General features: G+C 31.2%; 4 protein-coding genes across 6 annotated transcripts; all 4 read right to left on the minus strand.

The window, feature by feature from the left end:
• Nucleotides 1-1,090: 1,090 nt before the first annotated feature.
• Nucleotides 1,091-5,469, minus strand: LOC107618594 (putative cytochrome c oxidase subunit 5b-like). Its single transcript, XM_016320703.3, has 6 exons — nucleotides 4,889-5,469; nucleotides 4,617-4,705; nucleotides 4,166-4,216; nucleotides 2,866-2,932; nucleotides 2,672-2,751; nucleotides 1,091-1,509 (listed from the first exon to the last, which is right to left on the minus strand). The coding sequence occupies exons 1-6, from the start codon at nucleotides 5,052-5,054 to the stop codon at nucleotides 1,447-1,449; spliced, it is 516 nt and encodes a 171-aa protein (XP_016176189.1). The 5' UTR covers nucleotides 5,055-5,469; the 3' UTR covers nucleotides 1,091-1,446.
• Nucleotides 5,470-5,582: 113 nt separating this feature from the next.
• Nucleotides 5,583-10,377, minus strand: UVR3 (DNA photolyase family protein). Of its 2 annotated transcripts, none has more exons than XM_016321529.3 (14): nucleotides 9,970-10,377; nucleotides 9,377-9,448; nucleotides 9,211-9,291; nucleotides 8,892-9,062; nucleotides 8,753-8,824; nucleotides 8,482-8,568; nucleotides 8,260-8,358; nucleotides 8,080-8,163; nucleotides 7,688-7,774; nucleotides 7,221-7,292; nucleotides 7,025-7,138; nucleotides 6,557-6,644; nucleotides 6,379-6,474; nucleotides 5,583-6,075 (listed from the first exon to the last, which is right to left on the minus strand). In XM_016321529.3, exons 1-14 carry the CDS (start codon nucleotides 10,273-10,275, stop codon nucleotides 5,891-5,893), a joined length of 1,614 nt encoding a protein of 537 aa, XP_016177015.1. In that variant the 5' UTR covers nucleotides 10,276-10,377; the 3' UTR covers nucleotides 5,583-5,890. The 2 variants fall into 2 exon arrangements, with proteins under 2 accessions (XP_016177015.1, XP_020968242.1); XM_021112583.2 differs by having other exon boundaries at nucleotides 9,377-9,451; nucleotides 9,970-10,365.
• Nucleotides 10,378-14,806: 4,429 nt separating this feature from the next.
• LOC107619235 (uncharacterized) lies at nucleotides 14,807-16,852 on the minus strand. Of its 2 annotated transcripts, XM_088499591.1 has the most exons (2): nucleotides 16,527-16,744; nucleotides 15,007-16,254 (listed from the first exon to the last, which is right to left on the minus strand). In XM_088499591.1, the coding sequence occupies exons 1-2, from the start codon at nucleotides 16,637-16,639 to the stop codon at nucleotides 15,117-15,119; spliced, it is 1,251 nt and encodes a 416-aa protein (XP_088355717.1). In that variant the 5' UTR covers nucleotides 16,640-16,744; the 3' UTR covers nucleotides 15,007-15,116. The 2 variants fall into 2 exon arrangements, with proteins under 2 accessions (XP_016176974.1, XP_088355717.1); XM_016321488.3 differs by having other exon boundaries at nucleotides 14,807-16,852.
• Nucleotides 16,853-22,683: 5,831 nt separating this feature from the next.
• LOC107619236 (BIIDXI-like protein At5g11420) lies at nucleotides 22,684-26,190 on the minus strand. The gene is made up of 3 exons (XM_021110925.2): nucleotides 26,118-26,190; nucleotides 24,886-25,395; nucleotides 22,684-23,356 (listed from the first exon to the last, which is right to left on the minus strand). Exons 1-3 carry the CDS (start codon nucleotides 26,188-26,190, stop codon nucleotides 22,815-22,817), a joined length of 1,125 nt encoding a protein of 374 aa, XP_020966584.1. The 3' UTR covers nucleotides 22,684-22,814.
• Between the last annotated feature and the right edge of the window lie 512 nt (nucleotides 26,191-26,702).

Raw genomic sequence — 26,702 nt, forward strand, 5'->3', positions numbered from 1 at the left:
AACCTCTTAATTGAGTATGGAGAGACTATGTCATTTGAACTATAACTCATTGACTAAAAAGTTGATTATTCGACTATAATAAATTTGATTATTTAATTAAAAATATATAAATTAATATATATAAATATATAATAACTGATTTAACGGTTAATTTTTAGTGGGCACGTAATATGCTTCACTTATATTTCATTTCTAAGGGAGCTAAAAACGAGAATAGGAATTTTGGGATAAATCTTACTAAGAATTTAGAATATTTAGTTGTCATTTCGGTATTTCAGTACTTACTCTATCTTTCAATGGTTTTGTTTGATTTGGCAAAAGAGGGAGAAAATGGTAGCCTTTCACTCAAATTTCTCTTTTGATTTTTATTGAATGAAGAAAAGGAAATGTGTTGTGTGCAACAGTGCATATTCTGATTTCTATGCTTTGTATGAAGCAAATTCATTTTTGATATCCACCACTAAGCATCATTTTCTTTACTCCAATTTAAATGGTCACTAGTCTTACTTGGGATATGTTTAGTTGAAAACGAAATTTATCACATGTAAATTTTATATATGGTTTACGCATTAATTCCTTCATAAAAAAAACATGCAATTTATTTTTATCCATCAACCAAGTGAAATATCACAGGATGGGATAAAATTATACTCTTATCAAGTCTTAATGAAGTTTGTTAAAATTATAATTTCAATAACTTTTGTACATCATATTGTTAAACAAAATAATTTGTTGTAATAAATATTTTTATCAAAATAAAGTTAAAACATTCTATTATTAACACATGAATTATTTAGACAAATATCTTATGCCAATATTAAGATTAGATTCAACAAATTTTTTTATTCATCTAATATTAATTTCACATCCAAATAGTCTAAGACACTGAAAATCTTTTAGTTGAGTGTAAACAAAATAGACAATGATCACTGACATTGACATTGAAATTATATTCTAACTTAGAATGTGGTTTTCAATGCTAACAAACATTCATATTTTAAGTCTTACTATTTGAAATGTCACTTAAAAACCCATCATATTCTTGTAACATCACCAGTGAGAAAACAACTATAAAAAGCACACACAAGTCTTTAATATGGAAAAATTCCTTATAAAAATGATGCCTTAATTCATTTTCATGGTTTAGGACTTTGGATGCTTAAATCTCTTTCTATAAATCCAACCTGAGTTAAAGAATCATCAAAGTTGCCATCAATTATTTCACAAAGGCACCACAAGATCTAAAGGGAATTGACAGCTCAAGCATCTGAATAATCACCGAAACTTTCTATCTCAGCAGGAAAGTTGCAACAACACAACAAAGGTATAGACAAATCAAAACCAAACATAGGCTCCAGGATTTTGGAAAGCCCTCTCAGTGTATGCTAAACAATGTCTCTCCATCTTTCTCGAATTTATTCCAGAAGGAAATTTGAAGGATGCAAATTAATGGTGGTGTTCGTCGTCCCCGTGTCCGTAAGGATCTCCGCCAGGTCCCACCACTTCAAGCTGTAATGGCAAAAGAGCATACAATAATTAGTGTCATTCTCCACTGATAATTACAACTACTAATGTTCTTAATTGGTTTCTGGCTGTCAACAGTTCATTCATGCAAAAGATGCACACATGACAACAGTTTAGATAAAACCTATGCAATGCGATACTTCAGGTCTGATTGTCCATAAGAACAAAAAGTGGCATGCCGATAACAACGATTTATGTGCCGCTATACGTGTTTATGGACAAACCATCAGTTTTCAGATACATCAAAGCGTTTATGAAACTAGTGGATGAGAACAAAAATCAGATTCCTGCAGCTTTTCAAACTACTTTTGTGGATGTTAACCAATGCTTCAAGAAATTGTTGAGCTGTTAATACTTTTATTAGATTTAAGATGATCTTCAGCCACTAAAATCTTTGATCTAACCCAAAATAAAAATCCTTGCTGGACTAATAATTTGTTTTTGCAAGGAAAAGGACAGGTAAAGCCGAACTTAAAGCTTTAAATGGTAATGAATAACAATACCGAAGAATGTTCAAAATAGACACCGAAGATTGAAGGCCCACACTTTCAAACGAACTAATTTAGAATGTTCTTGCAATAGGCTTAAAACACCAAAAACATGCAACAATACCAGATAATCTCACATATCACTAGTCCATGCATTCAGATTGCAGAAATGTTAGTTGAAGTTAAATTGTTAAAGGAACTATAAGCCCTAGAACATAATATGCAGAAGCAGCTTCAGTCTGTATAGTCAATAACAAGCAACGGTTGTTGAGAATTCAATGTATACAAGTCCAGGAAAACAAAAATATATTTAGGTTAACAGTAAAAGATATATTTTGTGATTCTCAACTTGCCACAGAAGATTGTGACAGCAAAATATTAAGAGAAAATGACAAATATTACCTTAATCTTTTATCCCGAAGGCAAATAAATGCCTCACCAAATTTAATTACAAATAGGTCCTAACCTTTGTAAACGAGGGACACATAGGTCCTTCTGTACCATATTCAAACCATTGCTAGAATGATCCATGTGTCTCCCATTTACAAAGGTCAGGGACTTATTTATAATTTAATTTGGCGAGGGATTTATTTGTCTTCGTGATAAAAGATCAGGGACTTATTTGTCCTTTTCTCGGTAAAGTGTGATTCTCAGCTTACCACAAAGTACTGAGAGCAAACTGGGCATTCATGAGGCTTGCCTTTCTCCAGCCAAAACCAGACAACATCATGCTCATCCTCTGCAATCATGTTATTCACCTTCTCAATGTCGTAATTAAAATGCAACATATTTTTATGAATTTGTAAAGAAGCTAACAATCAAGGACACATTAAGAAAGACTAGGAGCACTCACCACCTTCACCTCCTGGGCATCCAACTATCCTTCTATCATAGTAAGATTTAACAACAGCTGGTGTTTCCTGACAAAACCAATGACAAAAAGTAGATATTGATGTAACATTCTTCAAAACCATTATAGTGAATATTATCGCTATGCCAAAAATATATTATGGCCATAAGAATCATTATTAACCTTTGGGGAAGAAAGTAGGAAACATGAATATTAGATGCATAGCAGACATGTCCTTGCATCAACAATAAATGTAGACAGGAATTTATTTTTATTAAAAAAAGAAAAAAACCAACCGTAGAAAATCTCGTAAATGATTCAACACAAAAAGACATAAACACATCAAATCGCACAATAGATGAGGTCCCTTGATTGATTTTCTGCCTTATGCTTACTCTTACTTAGTCTACCATCTTTACATCCTCATGCCTTGTTGGATTGCAATTGCTTATAAAGAGGATCATAACATCAACAACAAAATTCAAAACAAGCAACACTTTCCTTGTCCCACTAGGTGGGTCATTACACGTCAAGCAATGCCATAGCGTTCTATCATAAATTATATTTACATTTAAGGAATTAAGGCATTACCATCTAAATCTCTTTCGTTAATTTCACCTATTGTATTTATTTTCTATGTCTCCGTCTCCCCCTACATCTAGCTATTCGACTGTGATCTATTTAATCCACTATCCTTATTGGGACCTCCATAGGTTTTCTCCATACATTACCAAATAACCAAAGGTGAGATTGCATCATTTTCTTTCCAGTAAGCACTATATCAACTTTCTAGTGTGTCCACTAAGGCACTAACTAATCTAACAGCATCACATCTCTGAAACTTAGGAATTACTTTCTTGTTGACTCACCATTCAATATTCGGTCCGATAACATTACCAATTTTATAGTTTTGCGCAAAAATTTATGCTTGATCCTTATTACTACATATTTTAATCAGAAAAAATAGCTTAAGCACTTCTCCCCGTTAACCACCCATCTAGAACCTCATTGTTTATGTCTCCCTCTATTTCCCATCATATTGGATAATTGATCCAAGACACTATAATCTTGTAACCTATGTATGGTACCATTTCTAATTTTCTTCCTAAATTGGAATTTATATAAACTAACATTCCATATGCTCCATTTTTCTTTGACATATACAAAAACCATTATTTATCCATCTGCATTCCTAAGAATTTCCCAAGAAATTTTCAACAATTACAAGAAATGTCACTCTAGTTATTGAGAAAGCGAAACCCATGTAGAAGACCAGGGGAAAATAGCATGCAATAACACCAACCTTTGTACCGAAAGGACCTTCAGGATGATCTATTTCAAGGATATCCCTCCCCTGACAAAACAGAGAAGAAATTAGATATGCTCTTAAGGTGCCGAAAACACATACTTAGCAGCAAATCACTCTGTTACATTTACAAATCGGTTTCGCACACATAGACAAAAGCTCTTTTGTTAATAGTTCTTTCGTCAACACTTAAACTATATGCTTATCTGATCACAAAACCGGCTAATTATAAAACCATAAATTCTCCAATTCTTAGCCCCAAAATTAGGGCATATAAAAGAGTAGATTTTTTAAAACACTTTAAACAATATATTTTTTTTTCCTAATCACAAAATTCAGAACAAAAATTACAAAGGTATCCCCATTACCACCAGATAAGTTACTGAACACTTCATTCAGAACAAAATTCAAAATTAAATGAAGGAAAAGAAAAAGGAAGAATAGTTACCTCAAGATCAGCCTGAATCTCCTCAGCTTCGTGCCCAGTAGCAATTGGCATTACATCCTGAACAGTCTTCTTCACTGCTTTACCATCATCTGCCACAAGCCCACAACACCATTAATCCTCACCAAAACTAAATAAATAAACACACTTTTTCTTTTCTTTTTCTATTCCTTTTTTAAGCAACATTTTTGGGGTCATAATAAAGATTGTTGAAAATAAACTATTCCTAACACAGTTCTAAGAAAATCATGAGCAAAGAGTGGAGGACGGAGTACCAGATTGGGTGGAGAAGTGGCGGGAGAGGAGGGTGGAGGAGTGGGAAGCGGTGGCGGCAGTGGCGAATCTGGCGGCGGCGGAAGCAGATCGGGGAGTGGTAGATGAAAGAGGGGCAGAATGGGAAATTAGGGATTTGAGGTTAGAAGAGAGTAGCCTCCGCCACATGGTTGATGGTTGATCTCAGGTCACGCCCCTTTTATTGATGGAAACGGCGTCGTTTTGAAGAGCAATGGATGCAGATTGCTGAAGCTGGAGTTGTTGCCGTTCTGTGTTGAGTTGTTCGCAGACCGAGAGAGAGGGTTGAGTCTTGGACTAGAGTAGTTTACTAGGGGATTGACTTGGCACGTGAGAAGGGTTATGTGGCACGTGCCACAGGATGGAAAGTGCAAATCAAATGCAATTTGCCAATTTCCAATGTGCTATTGGCTGGGACATAAAACTAACCACTGTTTTTGTTGTTGCTAATTGGAGTTTCTTATGGAAATGGAGGATTCCATTCCATCTTTGGAATTTTACTGGTTATTTGGTTGTTTGCTCTCCCAAGTTACTCATTTAGTAATTAATTAGGCTTTTTCCTTTTATTTCTTTGGTGCCTTCAAAGATTAGCCTTTTGTTAATTAAGAATTGAAATAATCTAATGGAGATCTTTACCATTTTTTAGAGGTCAAATCAATCCAAGAAAGATACTCCACATTAAAGCAAGTTAATTCAGTTGAATACAGTACACACAACTATAAAATTACAAAGATGGTGTCCCCCTGTTTAATGTTCATACAATATTATAACATTCTCTAAATACTAACTAGTTTGTAAAGTTAGAATACAACCTCTCATGGTATTACCAACGTTCCCCTGACTACTACAATTAGCATATATGCGGCTATTCACTACAACACAACGATGTGATTAAAAGGCAAAACAACATTCTAAACATGCATAATCTTGAAATCCACAACAAGCTATCAGAAAGAGACGGGGGGAAATTAGGTTGTGAAATTTCACTAGGCTAAACCAGATGTGTTTCTAGATCTCTTGGCTTTTGTCTCTTGTTCTTTACCCTCATCTAGTTTCCTTCTCAAGATTTTCAGATCATCTTCATTAACAACACCATCCAGTTCTTTGCTCAGTGCATACGCCTCGCCCATTTTCCTTTTGCACTCTTTACTCGCGGAATCATGCAAAACAACTGAAACAAAACCCTTGGAGAATAAGAAAGGGATAATATGGAACCTCGTACAGTTCTGTCCAACAACAGAGATGTTAAATTTGAATAGGAAAAGTATTCAAGTTATCCTTTCTGGCCATTAACATCCATACATTTGTAGAATATAATCACACCCAGATAGTGATCTTTTGAGAAACTTCAAACTACCTAGAGGAAGTAACATCGATGATAAATCAGAAAACATACAAAGCAGGATACGCATGACTTGCAGTGTAAACTATAAAGCCTTATCGAACATTCACTAACCGAAGCAGCAGAACTGACCTGGCTTTGGGTAGTCTTTGCCAATAATACAATTTGCTTTGGTCTGAATGCTTAGAGGAGCACTCCATGGTTCATATATGTACTGCCTCGGCATATCTGCTTAAATAATTTCTTATTAACACGTCACCTTATTTGGCGAAAACTGACATGATAGAACACAAAGCAATGCTAATCATACCTTTTAAGACAGGCAGAAAGTGCCTAATGTAGTCACCATTAGGGTCATACTTCTTACCAAAGGATGTCGGGGAGTAAATACGATTATACTGGTCATATGATGCAATACACAAGAAAAGACGTGAGTGCAAAATACAAGATTCAAGCTCTGAAATTTCAATAACTAATAACAAAATACAGATAGGAAGGATCACCAACGAGCATCATTGTCAGAAAAACAAAAAGGAAACTAGACGAAAACTAATTCAAGAAGGAGCGCCAGTGAGCATTAACAGGGGAAAAAAAGAAAGCTGACATAAATCCAAGACATCTACAATATTATACTATATTCACTTTAGAAACCTAAGATGAAGATTAACACTCAGAATTATAGATAAGACAAAAAAATAGAGAAAGAAATGGATGCACTAAAGATTCTATTTACAAGTTTGAAAGTTGAAACTAACAACTAGCAATGTATAATTCATACCTGATAAAAGAAGGAAGAACATGAGAGCCACAACCAGTTTCCATTATTAATAGCCCAATCTGCATCGATCAGAAGCCTCTCAAAGACATCACGTCCTCTCTCCCAGTGAACAAACTGTCAGCAAATACAAACAACATTGGTACAGAATAAGGGAGCATAGAAAGTTCAGCATGTCTAAAGGATTGAAATCGTATACCAGATCACCTCGAGTTAGAAAACACGCAACGCAATGACGTGCCAGATGATGCATCCAACCCCATTGACGTAGCTACAACAGAAGAAAAGATGGATTCATATGTATCCCCGAGTGAGAATAGAGATGGCCAATATTATCCATTAGAGCACTGCATTCCTAAGATGGGTTCTCAAGGAGATTTCATATATTAAGCCAAGACTGTGAAATTGAGCTTAGTCTTCATACTCTTCACACATATGCGTACGCGCACATGTCCCACTTTATCTCTTCCAAACCGAATTTAACTTTCGCCTAAAAGCTACAATCCTTTATATATTGGTTCTTACCAACTGAAAATAACAAATTGTTGACTCTTTTGAGAATATCATGCTTTGTTTTTTTCATTCACACTAGTAATTTGAATAGTTTGCAATAATAGAACTAGTGCTTCTCAATGCATCATTTAAAATGGATGTCAAAGCTCAAACCTGGACCATGATAGCATCAATCCATGGAAATCCTGTGCGACCATCCCTCCAAGCCTCTAACAGTTTATCATCATCCTTCCAAGGAATCTACAACAATATTTTTCAAACAATATTCGTATCTATTAAGAAATTGTGTCACGTTGGCTTTTGACAAAGAAGTAGTGATCTGAGGACAAACTCATAGTTGTTGACAAAAATATTCAACATATCAACAATAACAAGTACAACACAAAATAATAAAATCTTGAAGAATAAACATAAGGGCCAGATAACCAGTTAGCCAAATCTATCTTTAGATGTGGAAGTGTTTTTATATCCAAATAAACAATCCTTATCATTGAATCAAAGTTAAATATTCGTATGCAATATACATTAGCAAACATTTATTCTACCTGTTTGCATATCTTGTTGTCTTTCATCCTATCAAAGTTTGGAGTTCCAAAAGCTACTGTGTAAAAGAAGTCTCTCCACAATAACTGGAAATGTTGACAACAGGTAACAGCTTCAGTTTCTTCAAGATATATAGATCTTGGAAAACAATGCAAGACTTAAATTGGGGAAATACCATTTACCTGTCCTAGAAGAGACACAGGTGGTGATGTATGCTTCGGCATGGTTTCATAGACATCTTGAATCTGCCGGTAGAAATATCTGGAGGAAAGACAACCAAACTGCCCAGGAAATTAATAAAAAGCAAGAAATACAGAAAGAATCTCGAGATTATGTCATGATTTGCAATTGAAAAGAACAGAAAAGGTCAAGTTGAAAATTCAATATTACATAATTTGACTTACTTTTAAGTAAGGTGATAAAACAGTTGTTGCGGGCTTAAGAAATGCAGATGGATTACCCTTTGGTTTCTCAAACGTTGCGACCCATGCCTAAAATCATATTTAACCAAAAAAAAAGGGTTCAGATAAAACAAGCTATAGAAGTACGTTATTACAAATTACATGCATTTGATCTTTCAGCAACAAACAGCAACTTTATATGTTAATGATGAAGTGACATCACAGCATGGAGCTTGCAACTTTTCATTCTCTAATGCTAGAATGCTGAAATTACCTTGTCTTTCATGCATTCTGCCAGCCTCTTCAACGCTTCCGATTCACCGCCTTTGAAAGGAGAGAATTCATCCTGAATTTAACATATCTCATTTGGTGCTCGTGAAGAGAGCTAATCTAATCTAAAAAATGATATGTACCTGTTTAGCATCTCCATATCCAAGGTCTTCAATTGTAGGAACCTCAGAAATATCACAGCTCCCAAGAATACCAATGGGAGGAAGAGAAGAGTGTGTGATTGTGAGAGGTGGCGGTGGTTGCCCCGCAATTTTGGTGAATGATTGATAAGTAAGTGGTGGCTTCCCTCCGTTCTAATTTTGGCAGTAACAGAAGAAGATGGACAAATGAATCATCAGTTAAGAGAACCATAATGCGAACATTGTTGAGGGACTATTCACTAATTCAAATAAAATTCATCAATTGTTAAATTGCAGAGTATTGTTCAAGTATTAAATTTACCCTCTCTATAATTTCTGTGGGATTGAAGAGTGTGTGACTCACAGGAGAGAAAACCTCAATCCCAGCTCCAAGTGCAAAGTTCTGACAAAAGAAAAATTAAAAATGAAAAATGAATAAACAATAAGGAGTTGGTTGATCAAGAGGCCAAAATCCAAGCAAACATTACCTTTACTTTAGTATCTAGAGCCTGATAATATGGCTCAGTGTCATACTCAAAACATAGCTTTCTGACGTTCCACTGCTTCAAGCAAAAGAACAAACAGAAATAAATACCTTAAAGTTTGTCTCTATCCTCAGAATGATTCCAAAAGGGAGAAATAAAAAATAAAGAAAGTGAAAAAGCTAAATACCCTTATAAAACAAAGATAAGGAAAGAAACCTATTTTTGTTATTCAAACTAATTTGTGTTTGAAAATAATTATATAATATTATTTTGAGTTTAATTTTCGTGAACTGTAAATGTAAAACTCATCCAATAAGCTTTCATGCTCATTATCTAAGAAACAACCAATTTCTTTTATCTACTTAACAACAACGATTTAAATGTCTTCGTGAAAATTATTTGCATTGAGTAATTAAACCCTAAATCAGTTTAATTTTGATACACTGAACAATTCTATACCATCAAATTATCATACATTCAAGCAGTGATTATGAAATTCAGTTCCTCTTGCGATATGACAATTTATAATCAGATGCAGCATAAACATGAACAATTGAATGACATAAGAATGTCGAAGGAGAAAATGCAGTAGCCACCTCCTTCAAGCAGCGAATGAGAACTTCGGCAGGGTCACCCTTAAGAACCAATAAACGCGAGCCAAGGTTCTTGAGGCTGAGATCCAAGTCCACAAGACTCTCCAGCAAGAACTTGATGCGGTTAAGACCCGCGCGCGACGAACCGGGCGAGAATGAGGTCGGGTCAGGCTCCATATAATGCGGGTCCACCACGAATAGCGGGTAGAGATGAGACGCGCCTTGTGAAGCAAGTTGTAGCGCCGGGTTGTCGTGGATCCGAAGACCTTTCCGAAACCACATCACCGATGAACCCGACCCGGATAACATCGTAACGAAGGAGATGATAGAAGAGAAAGGAAACTATGTTTGAATCTATTTTGAGTGTTACGGGTTATTGTTACGTTCGCGCCTTTTTACGTGAACAAGGGTGGTTGGTTTCTAACGTGCGCTGCAAGTTGTAATAACTAACCAAGTTCGATGCTATTGCTAGTGTGAGATGTGGGTTTTGCCACGTAATACTGTGGAGGAAATTGTTAAGGGTCCATGGGCTGCCACGTAGCTTCTTTCTCAGCCACATAGGATTGGTAAACATTCGTCTTCTAACTAATTTTTTTTTTTTGGTGAGTGTCTTCTAACTAATTAATTATTAGATAATAATTTAATTAAATATATTAATTATTTAACAATTTTCAATTAATAAGTAGATGTGAATCTTTATCATCAATTTTTTCTTTGAATAAATTCATTTAGGAAAACCCATGTAGTTAAATAGCAGTTGATCATCTTTAAACTAATAAGAAATTGAGTCACCAAAAAAAACTAATAAGAAGTTATAGATTCTCTAAAGTTTAAATTTTATTTTAGAGAATAAAATGTGATCTTTTATTATTGATTTTATAGGTGGGACAAAAAATAAATATAAAAAAAAATTATTCAAGTGTATAAGATCACACTTTATTCTCTAGAGTAAAATTCAAACTTTAGAGGATCCAAATCTATAAATTAATGGTCTCATATGCAAACATTTCTTTAACGTCATGGTTAATTCATTAACAGCATTATTAGTCGGTTGTTATTCACGTAAAAATATTTTTTAATAATAATTATAATATTAATATATATTATATTAAATAATTTAATAAAAAATATAAAATCATTGAATAATTTTAACTATTTTTATAAATAAAAAAAATTTATTCTTCTCTTTTAAAAGATATTAAAATAATATTTTTTTATTTGTAAAATATATATTTTCTTTTCTTATAACTTTTAAAAAATCTCCTCTTTAATTTATTTTAAATTTTTTATATTATATTAATATTAACTTTATCTAAAAAATTATTTTTACAAAAATATCATTTAGCAAAAATTTTATTTTTTTCCATTAAATTGTACTTACCAAAATATCCTTTAACAAATTATTTTTTTATTGATTAAATTATATTTTTACCAAAATATTTTTTAAAAAAATTGATAATTAATTTTTTTAAAATATCCTTCAATAATTTTTTAAATATTAAATTATAATTTTATCAAAATTTTTATTAACAATTATTTTTATATTTTATTATTAATTTTATGATATCAATATATATTATTTTAACATTAAATAAAAAAATATTATCACTGTTAATATGTATAACAATTAATATATATTGATATCTGAAAATAATTTTACCAGATTTTTTATTTAATATTAAAATAATATATATTGATATCGAAAAATTAATAATAAAATATAACTATAATTGTTAACGAAAATTTTGATAAAATCATAATTTAATAATTAAAAAATTGTTGAAGGATATTTAAAAAAAATTAAATTTTTAAAAAATATTTTAGTAAAAATACAATTTAATTAATAAAAGATAATTTATTAAAGCATATTTTGGTAAGCAAAATTTAATGACAAAAAAATAAAATTTTTGCTAAAAGATATTTTTGTAAAAAATAATTTATTTTTTATTTAAAAATAGATAAAGTTAACATTAGTTAACACAAAAAATTTAAAATGGATTAAAGAGTAGGTTTTTTAAAAGTTATAACTTATAAGAAAAGGAAAATATATATTTTATAAATAGAAGGGAAAAGAGTGTCTTTTTAGCATCTTTCAGGAGAATGGGAGTGAATTTTTCTTTTTTTTTAAATATTGTAATAAAAAGTTGAATAAAGAACAATTTTTAAAGGATATCTAATTGAACTGAATAGGAATATTAATTATTTTTATAATTTTTTTTCTTTTATTCATAGTAACATTTTCATTATTATATCTTTTTTCTTGGTTTAGAAATTTAACAACCGAGAAATTGCATTTTTCATTGAAAGATCCATAATCAAATTAAGAGAACAAAACCATTATAGCTACAACCTACTAATTAAACAAATTAAAACAAATAGATGAACATTTTATAGTTTGTGGAATCGTTCCCTATTATATTATCCCCGTTTTCACCCAATCAATATATGCATTATATAATGTTCACTGAGTTGTGTACTTGTGTTGAGCTTTCGCACAATGTAGTTGAAATTTTGAATTAATAACATAATGTCTATAATTTGTATTCTTCAAATTTTGTTCATTTGATGGATGACTTGATTTTAACATTCAACTTGTGTTATTTTGTTTTTATTACAGTACAAAGCCCACCAGTATCAGATAAATGATCAACCAGTACTATTGTGTTTGAAGCATTGAAATTTTCATATCTAAAAAAAGCATTGAATTTTGAAATTTTTGTGAACAAGGTTAATAAAATTTAAGCAGTTTTAAAGTAATTTATATATGAAAAATATATTTATCTAAAGTTAATTTTTAAAATTATTTCTTAAAAAATAGAAAAAACACATCTTTTGGATTTGAAAATAACTAAATTCTCTCAAAGTAGATGAGAAAAAATTACTAGAATCCTTTCATGGATAATTTATGCAAGGCAAAAGTATTATTTTAGACTTTAAAATTTCAGTTAAATTTTATTTTAGTTCATAACGCTTAAAACATTTTTTTTTCCACAAATATTTTATTTCATTCTATTTTAAATTTTTGGTCGAAACTAATATTTTTTCAAAAATATTATTTTTTCACTATTATTGCTTTCTTATTTCTTTTATTCTTCTGTTATTTTCACTTTCAAAATATTAAAACCACCACCACTATAATCACTCTAATTACGATATTTGTTGCTACCTAAAAAAAATCATAATAGAAAAAGTGTATTTTAAAAAAAATAATTTTGACTAGAAAATTAAAATAGGACAAAATAAATATGTTTAGAGATAAAACATGTTGTTTCAAACATTGGAAATAGAACTAGGAGTTAACCTAGACGTTAGAACTTGCGTTTAGTGGAGAGACAGAGAGACGGAAAGACTGAGACTAAGAGACAGAAACTAAGAGACAGAGATTGAAATAAATCTCAGTATTCTGTTTGGTGCAAAATGAGAGACAGAAATTAAAACAAGAATGAAACTCTAACTTAATTTGTACAAAGGGTAAAATTGGAATTAATTAATTGAAATGAGGGTATTTTAGGTATAAAATGTTATTAAAGTTTCAGTATCGATCTCTAAAAATTTTAGTCCCCTGTGTCCCTACTTTTTGGAAGTACTGAAATACTGAAATTTTGGAGACAGAGACAGAAATTTTAGTACTAGTCTCTGAACCAACAAACATGATACTGAGTCTGAGTCTCAGTACGTCAAAACAAACGTTACTAATACTTTACCGATACAAATACAAAGCAATAAATATATCTATATTTTTTAATAATGCATAGTAATGAATAAATTTATCCAATAATAAATTAATTTATTACTAATTTCAAATCAATTAGTTTGTTAATTTTACATTTATTGGAGACTCATTGATACATGTGTAATAACAAAAATTCAAACTACATTTGCTGGTTTCAGATATAAAGCTAGACCCTAAAATGTTTGGTTCCCTGCTGAAGCATCAAGTGCAACAGGACTCATTCGTTTTGGTGTTCCAAGCTTTTTTGTTTTGTTGGCTGCTGCTCTATTTTAGATTAATAGTTCAACAAAATTCATGTATATGAATTTTTGTTTATTTGATGCTGAAATTTTTTTTATTATTGTTTTTGGGAAGGGGGCTTGCTTGCTTCGATGAGATTATATTATGAGATTTCATGTCATCAATTGCAACTAAAATGCATGTACTTAGAGTTATCATAGAGCAATTCAATGATTCTTTAATTCTTTGATCATTTTGCCATATTACAGTATCTTCATCAATGTATTAACATTTTTTTGCAACAAAGAAAGCAGAATAGATTCTGCAGAATTGGAAGAAGATAGTATTCTTGAATATAAATTCTATAACAATATGAATAGTTGAATTATTTGGAGAGAAAAATTATGATTGAATGATGATGATCGAAAATTAGGAATTGGAAGGATATGTGCAGGGAAAATTAGTATTTGGAGGCAAAATTAGCAAACACTCAGAATTCTGTATTGTTTCACTTTTAACACCCCCATCACAAACACCATATAACAAAACTCCAAGCCAGTAACTTTTTTTAAAATGCTAATGAACAGAGACTTAGAGACAATGGAATAATGTCTACACAAGAAATAATGAAGTAATTTATCTAAGAATTAACAGAAAAACATTCTCCGAAAAAGTATTTCATAATGTACATATTTTCAGCAGAAGCAATTTCTAAGCAATGCAACTGAGTAGCATTAATTAAGAAAATGGCCAAAAATCTTGAGATAACTAAACCATATTAACCTTGACTCGATGTTGCTTAGGTTGATGAAAAGAGGGGACATGCATTTTAGAATAGCAGAGAACAAACAACAAACAACAAAACAAAATTTCCAATCTTCTTAGTTTTGCTTAGTTTGTAGCATGATAAATACATGATCTCATAGAATAACAGTAAAGAACACTCTATTGCTATAAAGAGATCTTAAACGCTAAATCTGTAAGCTATAACTAGGAATATCATCTAAAGAATCAATAAAGTAGTGGAATTAAAAAGGATGATAGCAACTGCAAAACTCGAAAGTGCAAAATTAATTAATGTTATGGCATTGCCAAAGTCCTCTTATCCAACAGACACAGAATTTACAAAACTATGATACATATTCAGCAACAATGAGATGTAATTTCAATTTGAGTTGATGTATCTTACCTTCTTTTATCAATTCAATAAGCCTCTAGCAACCATTTCCCGAAGAAGTTTCTCCGCCATGTCATTCTCACCTTTTTCAAACAAAGCACGAATAACAATTTCAAAAGTCACAGCATCTGGTAAGCAACCATTGCCTTCCATTTGTGACAAGAGTGCCAATGCGTCTTCAAACAAGCCCTCTTTGCAGAGCCCATTGATAATAATACTGTATGTCCTCACATTTGGACGATAGCCTTTAACGGAAAGATCTTCAAAAATCTCTATTGCATCTATAAGTCTTCCACCTTTGCATAGGCCATCTATAAGTATGTTGTAAGTGTATATATTTGGATCAATGCCACTCTCTTTCATTTGCTTGAATAACATAAGTGCCCTGTGAACTTGTTTGATATTGAACATCCCATCCAACAAGGAATTGTAAGTGATTACATCAGCGGGTGGACCTCTTTCGTCCATCTTGACAAGAAGCTCCAAAGCACAAGAGAGTCTATTTGATTTGCTCAAGCCATCAATAAGAGTGTTGTAAGTTACCGTGTTTGGAACCAAGTACTTACGACGCATTTCTTCAAAGAGATTCAAGGCTTCATCAACCATTATACTTTTGCAGAAGCCATTAATCATGATATTGTAACTTCGAACATTGGGTGACACTCTACTTTGGGCCATTGTGTTGAATATATATTTTGCCTTATTTACCTGATTAACCAAACAATATCCATCCATTAAGCTGTTATAAGTAACCACATTTGGTTTCACACCATGTTTTGCCATTACAGGCAATACACTCTTAGCATCTTTGATCTTTCCTTCCTTGCATAGCCCATCAATCAAAGTATTATAGGTACATACATTAGGAGTAATGTTTTTAAGCACCATATCACTTAGCAAATCAATGACTTCCTTAAATTGACCCACAAGACACAATCCAAAAATGAGAGAATTGTATGTGATAACATTAGGTGAAACTCCCTTAGCAAGCATTTCAGAAAATAAATGAAAAGCCTGACTTACAAGTGTATCCTTGCAGAGGCTATCTATAATTGCGCTGTACATGAAGACATCAGGAGCAATGCCATACCGTGGGATCTTTCTCAACACTTGAATAGCAGCTGATGTGTGTCCGGTCTTACAGAGTCCATTGATCAAGGTCCCATATGTGACTTGATTAAGCTGAAATCCATGAGCCAGCACTCTGTCATGAAAGTGCAGTGCTTTTTCAACACTACCACAGAGATAGAGACCTTTCAGGATTGTTGTCAATGTTACCGTATTAGGTTGATAATCCATTCTGAAAATCTTGGCCAATACAGAGAAAGCAAGCGTCATACGACCCATTTCGCAGCAACAATTGATTAGGATATTCAAAGTAAATAAATTGGGAGCGATTCCCCTGGCTTGCAATTGCTGAAAAAGGGAAATGGCGGTGGGGAAATGGTTGGTCTTGGCAAGAGATCCCAAAATCTTGGTGAATTGGATGATGGATGGAGGGCGACGCATAGAGAGCATGCGAGTGAAGGAATCAACAGCTTCATCAACTTGGCGAGTAGAATGAGAGTGAAGGGATGAGAATGAAGATGAAGAGGAAGGGAAGCAAACAAAATTAGGGATTTGGAGAAGAGAATACCTAAAAATGAAAGTGATCCTTGAGGTTGAGGATGACAACATTTTAGTGATTCGCACTTTGGCTGTTGTCTAAGTTTGAGGGAGTTTGTTAACTCTGCGGAAATAGTCCTCTCAATTTTGTCAGCTTTGGTTCTGTTTCCGACCCGCATACTAATGAAAGCTCTCCAGACTCCACGCCCGTTTTTACTTGGGTTCAATTGATTTCTTTAAAATAGTTATTACACAAATAAACCAATGGAGAATAGTTATTACATGAATAAGCCAAATTAAAGATTGATTCATAAATGAGCCAAAGTATACTTAAATGTAATTCGAATCTATTTGCTTCGAATTCCAATTGCATATAAATCGAACCTATTTGGTTCGAACTAGACACACATAATTTGAACCTAATTTATTCGAATTACACACAAATTGAGCTATCACATAATTCGAACCACTGAAGAATAAGTGTGAATGTTACGTGCATGGGATTGTAATTGAAATGAAACAAATTTAAAATGTTGTAACATATACAGAAAAATTATTTATTATATAAAGTTTATAAAAAATATCTTTAAAATTAATTCTAAACTTTTTTAAATTATAATTAATGTACTTTTTTAATTTCTAAGATTACTTATATTTTATTTATTATTTATTGTAAAAAAATAAGTTTTTTTTTAATATATTAGTATCTGCTTGGGTTTAATTATATGCCTCGTTAAAAAATGCTTCTAAAATCAAATTTTTTTTATTTTTTTTAATAATTTGATTACAAATTTTTTAAGAAAAAAATATACTTTATATCTTTAATTGTCTTAGATTTTTAATCTTAAATTTCATTCGTTTCAATTTACTTTTACATTTTATTTTGTGTTAATTTTATCCTTACTTCAATTTAATTAAAGAACATTAAATCCTAATAAAATAAAATTAAAATTAAATAAAGTTAAATAAAATAAAATTTAAGAATAAAATTAAAATAATCTTCAAATTGCATATATAAAGTGTATTTTTAATTTAATTCCAATATTTAACTATATAATCTCTAGAAACAGCGATGAGCTAAAGAAATATACACGTAAAAGATAAAAATCAAATTTTTTATTGACATTAAAAAATATTTGTAATAAATTATATATTCATTGAAATGGAACAAATTTAAAATGGTGTAATATATACGAAAAAATTATTTATTATATAAAATTTATAAAAAATATCTTTAAAATTAATTCTAAACTTTTTTAAATTATAATTAATGTACTCTTTTAATTTCTAATATAACTTGTACTTTACTTATCACTTATTGTAATAAAAAATTAGGCTTTTTTTTTAAATATATTAGTCTCTGTTTAGTTTTAATTTTATGCGTTGTTAAAAAATATTTTTAAAATCAAATCCTTTTTAACTTTTTTTTAATAATTGGTTTACAAATTTTGTAAGAGAAAAATATACTTTATATCTTTAATTGTCTTAATTTTTTAATGTTAAATTTCATTTCGTTTAGATTTATTTTCAACATTTTATTTTGTGTTAATTTTATCCTTATTTCAATTTAATTAAAGAAAATTAAATCCTAATAAAATAAAATTAAAATTAAATAAAGTTAAATAAAATAAAATTTAAGAATAAAATTAAATAATCCTCAAGTTGCATATATAAAGTATATTTTTAATTTAATTCTAATTTTCAGTTATACAACATTTTAAATTACAACATTTTAAATTTGTTTCATTTCAATTACAATCTCATGCACGTAACATATTCACATTTATTCCTTAGTAATTCGAACCAATTAGGTTCGAATTATGTGATAGCCCAATTCGTATGTAATTCGAACCAATTAGGTTCGAATTATGTGTGTCTAGTTCGAACCAAATAGATTCGATTTATATGCAATTGGAATTCGAATCAAATAGGTTCAAATTACATATAAGTATGTTTTGGTTCATTCGTGAATCAATCTTCAATTTGGCTTATTCATGTAATAACTATCCTCCATTGGTTTATTTGTATTTTTTACCCTTCTTTTTATGAATTGGACCTATATACCAAATAAATTACAAGGCTTAATGGTTTAATAATAATAATAATAATAATAATAATAATAATAATAATAAGAGAAAAATCCACTCTCTTAGACATGTTAAAACTTAAAATAATACTTTCTCCTCTTTTATTTGTAAAATATATATTTTTTAATAACTTTTAAAAAACTTATTCTTTAATCCATTTTAAATTTTTTGTATTAACTAATGTTAACTTTATCCATTTTTTAAGAAAAAAGAAATTATTTTTTATAAAAATACATTTTAGCAAAACTTTTATTTTTTGGTCACTAAATTTTGCTTACCAAAATACACTTTAATAAATTTTTTTTATTGATTAAATTGTATTTTTATTAAAATATTTTTAAAAAATTTAATTTTTTTCTAAAATGTCCTTCAATAATTTTTTAATTATTAAATTATGATTTTACCAAAATTTTCGTTAATAATTAAAGTTATATTTTACTATTAATTTTTTGATATCAATATATATTATTTTAATATTAAATAAAAAAATCTCGTAAGATTATTTTCAGATATTAATATATATTAATTATTATACATATTAACGGTGGTAAGATTTTTTTATTTAATGTTAAAATAATATATATTGATATCAGAAAATTAATAGTAAAATATAAAAATAATTGTTGATAAAAATTTTGGTAAAATTACAATTTAATAATTAAAAAATTATTAAAGATTATTTTAGAAAAAAATAATTTAATTATCAATTTAAAAAAAATAATTTAGTAAAAATATAATTTAATCAATAAAAAAAATATTTTATTAAAGGGTATTTTGGTAAGCAAAATCTAATGACAAAAAAAATAAATTTTTTGTTAAATAATATTTTTGTAAAAATAATTTATTTTTTCTTAAAAAATGGATAAAGTTAACATTAGTTAATACAAAAAATTTAAAATAAATTAAAGAGGAGGTTTTTTAAAAATTACAAGGAAAAAAAATGTACATTTTACAAATAGATGGGAGGAAAACGTCATTTTAGCATCTCTTAGAAAAAATGTTGCAAACACTAATCCAGATCTAGACCCAATTCAATAACCCAATCCAAGTAAAGGTTGTCTCAAATGAAAGAGCAATAGAGAGAGGCCCAATCAAGAGTGGAAGAGAGAGGAAGGCCCCTATTTGGGCTAAAGACTACCATATGGGGAAGTGAGGGTGAGAGTATAATAAGAAGGTAAGAGGAGAATTAGTTACGACTGAATGGGATATAGGAGAAGTGGGGTGAATAGAGTGGGGGTAAGAAGAGAATCAGTTTGTTAGAGGTGGAGTTCGAAGGAAAGGAGTGTTACTGCTGTAATTTGCATTCATAACAATCAATTCTCTATCTCATACCTTCTTCTATTTCTCTAAGCCTTTGCTGCACTAATTTTGATTTTTATGCTGTGAATTTCATTCTTAACAATTTGGTGCTTTCATTGAGAGACGAACTCAATGGAATCAGGAACTCCCATTTCACGGTTCAAGGATGTTTGCAAACAAACTCACTCCGAAAACGCTGCATTGCAACGCAGCCAGATTGAGACAATCACTCAAATAAGGGGTACCAAGAGCGGCTCGGTTCCGTTGAGACCTCTGTCAAGAACATTGAGAAGATGTTGCGTGATTCGCCGAAGCTGAAACAATTCATTCCGTAGCATGGAACACCCAGCGACCTCTCCGCAGTTATGGAAGATTTGCAGCAGCTTCACTGGCCAAAAGGGGTGAAAACAGAGCTACCAATGTTTGATGGAGAGGGGGTGGAAGAGTGAACATTTCGGGCTTGGGAATATTTCGAAGTATATGCCGTGCCGAAGGCGTGGAGGGTACGAATGCTTTCATTCCACATGACTGGTCCCGCTTATACATGGAATCGTTGGTGCGTGAACAATTCCATTAATCACACTTGGGAAAGTTTCTTGGATGCGCTCTGCGTTCGGTTTGGCCGCAACATCTTTCATGACCCTAAGGCAGCCTTGAAGGAGCTCAAACAAGTCACAACCGTGGCAACTTACCAGCACCAGTTTGACGAGCTCTCAAATTAAGTATCAGGGTTGAGTGAAGAATGGCTTGCCTCGTTATTTGTTGCTGGGCTACCTGAGACATTGAAGTGTGAACTCATGCTGGATAAACCCCGCACGTATGTCGAGGCTGTGGCGCCAAGCTTCATGAACAAAAATTTCAAGGCAGCAACCTGAATTTGAGGCCACGGAAAGCTCCCAGCCCACCCAACTCGGTGCAAATCGCACTCCACCTCTATGCTCTCCCAATTGCATCCCACCAGCCACGGGGATGAATACTGCATCGGAGAAGTATTCCAACACGCTGCCATCAGTTAACCAAACCCACAAACACCTTTCCACTGCTGAAATTGAACAAAGGAGGGATAATGGGTTGTGTTATTACTGTGATGAGAAGTACTCCAAGGGCCATAAATGCAAATCAACGTACTTGTTGTTAGTAGGGGGAGAGGAGTTGGAGGAGTTAACTCGGGAAAGACCAAATGAGGATAAGAGCTTCGAATTGGACACTAATTTGCCACAGTCCGGTCCGGAGGAAAGAGTAACGGAGATCAGCTTCAATGCCACGGTGGGTGCATATCATCCAGAGACTATCCGAATTGCCGAAACTTGTGATGGTCATCCAGTTATGGTGCTAGTTGATGGCGGCAGCATTCACAATTTCATGAAAGTAGCTACCGCCCAAAAATTGTGCTTACCCCTGACCCCAGTGCACCAGCTGAATGTCTATGTGGGTAATGGGGAGTGTATCAGTTGTGCGTCCAAGTGCAGCACGGTGCCATTGCATATGCAAGGGTATGGTTTTCGATTGGAGACCTTCATACTGGACATTAAGGGTGCAGATGTTGTTCTAGGAGCGCAATGGCTTATGCAACTCGATGATGTTACAATGAACTACATGCACTTGACCATGGAATTCAAAGTGGGTGAAATTACTGTCAAGTTGCAGAGGGAGAGGTTGTTCTAGCTGGGGACAGTAGGAAACCGAGTCCTCAACAAAATGGAGTCAGCAGATGCGATTGCCTCATTTTTTCACCTGCGTGTGATTGAATTGATGCCTACAACAGAACCGAGTGCACAAGATGAAGAGGTACAACTGTTACTAGATGAGTATCAAGAAGTATTCAAAGAGTCAGAGCAATTACCTCCACAAAAGGAAATTGAGCATCAAATTCACTTGCTGCCCGAAACCAATCCAGTGAATATCCAAAGGAGGAGATTGAGAAGTTGGTAGAGGAGATGATGCAGGCAGGGGTGATTAGGGAAAGTCACCGTGCTTTTTTTAGTTCGGTGTTACTAGTGCGGTTTAATTGGTTTGGTAATATAGGGATCAAAAATGCTATTTGTAAATTAAAATTAGTAACTAACACCAGCTATTAATGTATTTGTGTATAAATACATGCGTGATTTAATTTATTTTTAATATGTATTTATATTCAAACATATATTTTATATTAGTAGCTAATTTTGGTGATTGATTTTAGTGAATAGATACTCCTATAAAGATTAATCTTTTGAAGTCATGGTAATGAATGGATAGATAGTAGTTTTTTTTTTTTATGTTTTTTAAAATTTTTTATACTTTGATTAATTAAAACTTTATAACATGAAAATGAATTCTCTAAAGACGCATATACAAGTTCTTTTCTTTTTTCTTTTCTTTTTTTTTTTACTAAAGATAGGAGACTCGAACCCGCAACTTATTAATTGAATATGGGGAGACTATGCCATGTGAGCTATTACTCATTATTATACAAGTCCTTTTCTTATTATATGACAGGAAAAAAATTGTACCTATATGAAATATTGGCAGAATTGTTTTAGTGGATAAAAAAAAACAAATAAAGAGAAGAGTGAAGAGAGTGTAAAAATAAGAACATTAGACAAAAGAATAATAAAGACTCATGATCAAACATACAAGATTAGATTGTTGAATGTTGATCATCTCTCTTATTACTAGAAATTTAATCTGTATTATACTATAATATGCTCACCTAATATATAGATCAACCACACTCAAGCAAATAACCTTAATTACCAATACGTCTAGGATAACGAACACTTAGCAATCTAACATCATCAATGACAGGACCACAAAGTGAACCAGAATGGTCATTTTTCATGGTATAAAAAGTGCTCAAGAACCTAATTGTTGTGCGTGTTGTCACAGCCTTGAACCTTAGCTTCCCCCTAACAAACCCTCCTTTACCCTTAGAATTGTAAGGAACTTTGACAGTGTCTTTGCCAGCAAATGCCTCAACCATCATTGAGCCTTCACAAGCATTGTTAGCGTCCCCGACGGCAAAAGTGAGATCGTAGACTCGGCCGACGAAGGTGACGACCGTTTGCGTTAGGGCGCTCTCTTTGCCGGCCACGAGCTCGATCGCCCTTTTGCCCTCGGGAACGGTAAAGTGCTTGGAATCAATGTATTTGACGGCTTTGAGAGACTCTACCGTCCAGCCTGGCAGGGGACTGTGGGTATCATCAATTTGGGGTGGGATTAGGACTCCGGATGGTGTGTTAGGGAACATGTATGGTCCTACTTCGAAGTTTCCATTTTTCAGCAAATTGTCTGCATTTATCGAAAAGGGTTAGATATCACATTTTATTTTGTCAATTTTTTTTAACAATTGAGTATTCCCGCATTTATCAATAATATAACATCGTTAAAACTAAATAAACACGAGTTATGTTAAAAAAAATCAATATTTTTTTACGCTTTTAAATACAGTAAAAATTTAAATGTAGTTAACTTAATATAAAGTTTAGTTATTAATAATAATTTAGTTAAATATATTAAATTATTTAATAATTCTCAACTATTAATTTTATATGAAGTTAATTGTGGATAAATTTTTACCGTTAAAAATTACATTATTTGTACTACGTCCAAATTCATGTTGGTTGGTTATTGATTGCCTGATTTTTGTTATTTTTCTAAATTATTTTTAATCTAAATGGAGAATAGATTCTTCTTACAACCCAATATATCTATAGTTCAATAGATTCATGTCTAACTTTACAAAATTAAATAATATAAAAATTTAATTTATTAACTACAAATCATATTGTATGGATTTGATTACAAACATTTTTTTAAATGTATGGACTTGATTAAAAATTTAAAAGCTTAAATAATATAGTTTTAATTTTTACGAATATATGTCTTCGTACCTAAATATGAACATATATTATGTTTTATAATTTAGTTAGATATATTAAATTATTTAAAATTTATTAATTATTATCTTAAAAAAAATTAATTATATTATATGTACACTAAAATCAGTCACTAATATAAAAAATAAATTAAATTATATATACATATATAAATATATTAGTGATTGATTTTAATGACTTTTTTGAGCTATGATGCACAGACACTGATACGGACACAGAATACGCCGACACGCAAATTTTAAAATTTTATAAGATACGGGGACACAGATACATATAAAATATAAAGTATTTTTTAAATAAATCGTAGTGATATTTTGATATTTTATTGATATTAAAATATAAATTATTTTTTAATTATTTTTAATGTCTTATTTTAATTATATCAAGTATTTAAAATATTTTTTGTTTTAATAAATAATAATATATACTATATCTAAATTTATTTCAAAAATATATATTAAGAATAAGACTGAACATGTATGTTGACACGTGAGGGTATTTAGATATGTCCGTCTAAAATTTTATTTTTATTTTTTATTAAGACACTGTTAGACACAGCAGACATGCATGTCGAACGAGTGTTGGTGAATGTTGCGTTCAAAATGAAATGTGTCCGACACACGGACACATGACAATCCGGCGAAGTATCCGTGCTTCATAGGATTTTAATAAATAAATAACATTTTTAAAAACCTTTTTATATAAATAGTCAGATTTTAATTATAATTCCATTAAAATTTCAAATTGATTTTGAATTGCTCTGCTTTTCTTCTCTCTCTTATTACTATAAACTTTGATTCTCATGTTCACTTAATAATAATAACATTATGCATTAGTTATTTAGTCATTATTGCATAGAAAGTTAGAATCTTTGATTAGATTATCATAATTTCTTACTAAATTAGATTAATTAGTAATTACCTCTAGTCCTTGTTGAGGTCAAAAGCTTCAAAGCAACAGAATCAATGAGAGGACCACAAGCAGGATCTTCCTCGACACCAGGGTTGTGTATGACAATATCTAACACAGGATAATCCGCTCTGAAACCACATGAAAGCGCTTCCCAACCGTTGCTACCATACATTGTTTGGATCGGAAACACGCCCCAATCTCTTCTCTCATTCGTAGGAGTCACAGAAAGGTTGAGCTTCTCGTCCTGTGCGCACGTGCGCGCAGCGCTAAACGTGATGGAGTAGAACATCCCCTTTGAAAGTTGAACTCTCTGTTTGATTGACGCTTCGTTTCCTAAGCGAACGGCGTAGGAACCTTGGGGGACGACAAGCACCATGTCGCCTTGTTTCTGGCCGGATTTGATGTACTCGACCAAGCCTGAGGTTGTCCAATGTGGAATGCCGTTTGGAGCAGTTACTACTGATCCTTTTAGTTGTGATGGTTTTGGTCCTTGTTCGAAGTCTCCATTTGGTAACAAACCTAATCAACTTTTGTTTAGTGTAAATTCGCGTGAAAATTGGTGTAAACTCAGGTGCAGTCGAATTCACATGAAAGTTGATAGTTAAGAGCTGTTAGATGATTTGACTGATTTGACTAATTTTTCATCTAACGACTCTCAACTATTAACTTCACGTGAAATCAACTGCACTTGAAGATTTTTAACGTGAAGTTAATAGTTAAAAATTATTGAATTTTAATTTAATTAAATATATTAAATCATTTAAAGATTTTTAACTATCAACTTTACATAAACATAAATGTTCGTGAATCTCTCTATTTTATGTAAAATATAATCTTTTTAAAATATTTAACTAAATTAATTAACATAATACATATTTATATTTTAGTTATTATCTTTAGGCGAACACTTAAGTAAATATTTAATTGAAAGTTAATGATAATTTGAAAAAAAATGTTTCAACATACATACATTTGTCTAATGAAGTAGTAAACTAAATACACACATAATAAGAGATGTAATAATTAATCTCAAAAAAAAATCTCATTAGAAAAATCTAATAGAGTAATAATAATTCACAAAGTCAAAACTATATACATGTATATTAGAAAATAAATTAAACAACATTTTTTCTTCTCGGAAAATTTAAATTTCTCATTAAGAAAACTTTTAGTTATGATTGATATATTCAAATAAAAATAACCTCTCCCATTATATATATGCATAATAATGTATAGCTTACCATCTGTGATAGCCAAAGAAGTGTGGCAAATTGCTAAGAATATCAACACTGAGAGCAATTTGAGCTTCTCCATGAATAAGTGTATGTGTTGAGACTTGAGAACACACAATGGCTTTTTATTTGAATGATTTCATGAAACCGACACTGAATTTGAAGTGAAATTACATGATTGCCACTGGAACTATCCTATAATGTAAATTAATTGATTTAGAATTTATAAATCAATTTTTCACAAGATTCCATCAATTTCCAGCAGCAGGATATGGAAGAGAGATAGCTTTGTCCTGAAGATATGTCAACCGTAGTACTAAGCAAATCTGACAATGTAAAATCAATAATGTAAGAAAATTTTTTTAAGTATATTAATATATTGGTATTTTAATAAATTTTAATAGTTAATTTTAATTATATATTTTTTATATATTTTTTTTATAATTAAAATTAACGATTAAAAATTATTAAATTATTGAAGTATTAATATACTAATACACTTAAAAAATTTTCTTAATGTATATTATTATTATATAATTGGTTTTCTATCTTATAATGCAATAATGAGATTGATACCAAATTTTGTCTTTCTGA

The sequence above is a fragment of the Arachis ipaensis genome, chromosome B9 (assembly GCF_059453495.1).
Source record: "Arachis ipaensis isolate K30076 ecotype BB chromosome B9, ASM5945349v1, whole genome shotgun sequence".
In the NCBI taxonomy this organism is placed as follows: Eukaryota; Viridiplantae; Streptophyta; class Magnoliopsida; order Fabales; family Fabaceae; genus Arachis; species Arachis ipaensis.

Bases quoted from the DNA above. Each gene is read 5' to 3' on its own strand.
- LOC107618594 (XM_016320703.3), bottom strand. From the start codon at position 5,054: ATGTGGCGGAGGCTACTCTCTTCTAACCTCAAATCCCTAATTTCCCAT. The intron at 4,706-4,888 runs GTACTCCGTCCT...GGCTTGTGGCAG, and splicing joins CCACTTCTCCACCCAATCTG to ATGATGGTAAAGCAGTGAAG. The intron at 1,510-2,671 runs GTAAGCTGAGAA...TTGCCATTACAG, and splicing joins TTTGCTCTCAGTACTTTGTG to CTTGAAGTGGTGGGACCTGG.
- UVR3 (XM_021112583.2), bottom strand. From the start codon at position 10,275: ATGTTATCCGGGTCGGGTTCATCGGTGATGTGGTTTCGGAAAGGTCTT. The intron at 7,139-7,220 runs GTATACGATTTC...ATTTGCTGACAG, and splicing joins TTCTAACTCGAGGTGATCTG to TTTGTTCACTGGGAGAGAGG. The intron at 6,645-7,024 runs GTATGAATTATA...TCATATGACCAG, and splicing joins GTTCTTCCTTCTTTTATCAG to TATAATCGTATTTACTCCCC.
- LOC107619235 (XM_016321488.3), bottom strand. From the start codon at position 16,772: ATGTTGTCATCCTCAACCTCAAGGATCACTTTCATTTTTAGGTATTCT.
- LOC107619236 (XM_021110925.2), bottom strand. From the start codon at position 26,190: ATGGAGAAGCTCAAATTGCTCTCAGTGTTGATATTCTTAGCAATTTGC. The intron at 25,396-26,117 runs GTAAGCTATACA...AAAGTTGATTAG, and splicing joins TTCTTTGGCTATCACAGATG to GTTTGTTACCAAATGGAGAC. The intron at 23,357-24,885 runs GTAATTACTAAT...CGATAAATGCAG, and splicing joins GACCTCAACAAGGACTAGAG to ACAATTTGCTGAAAAATGGA.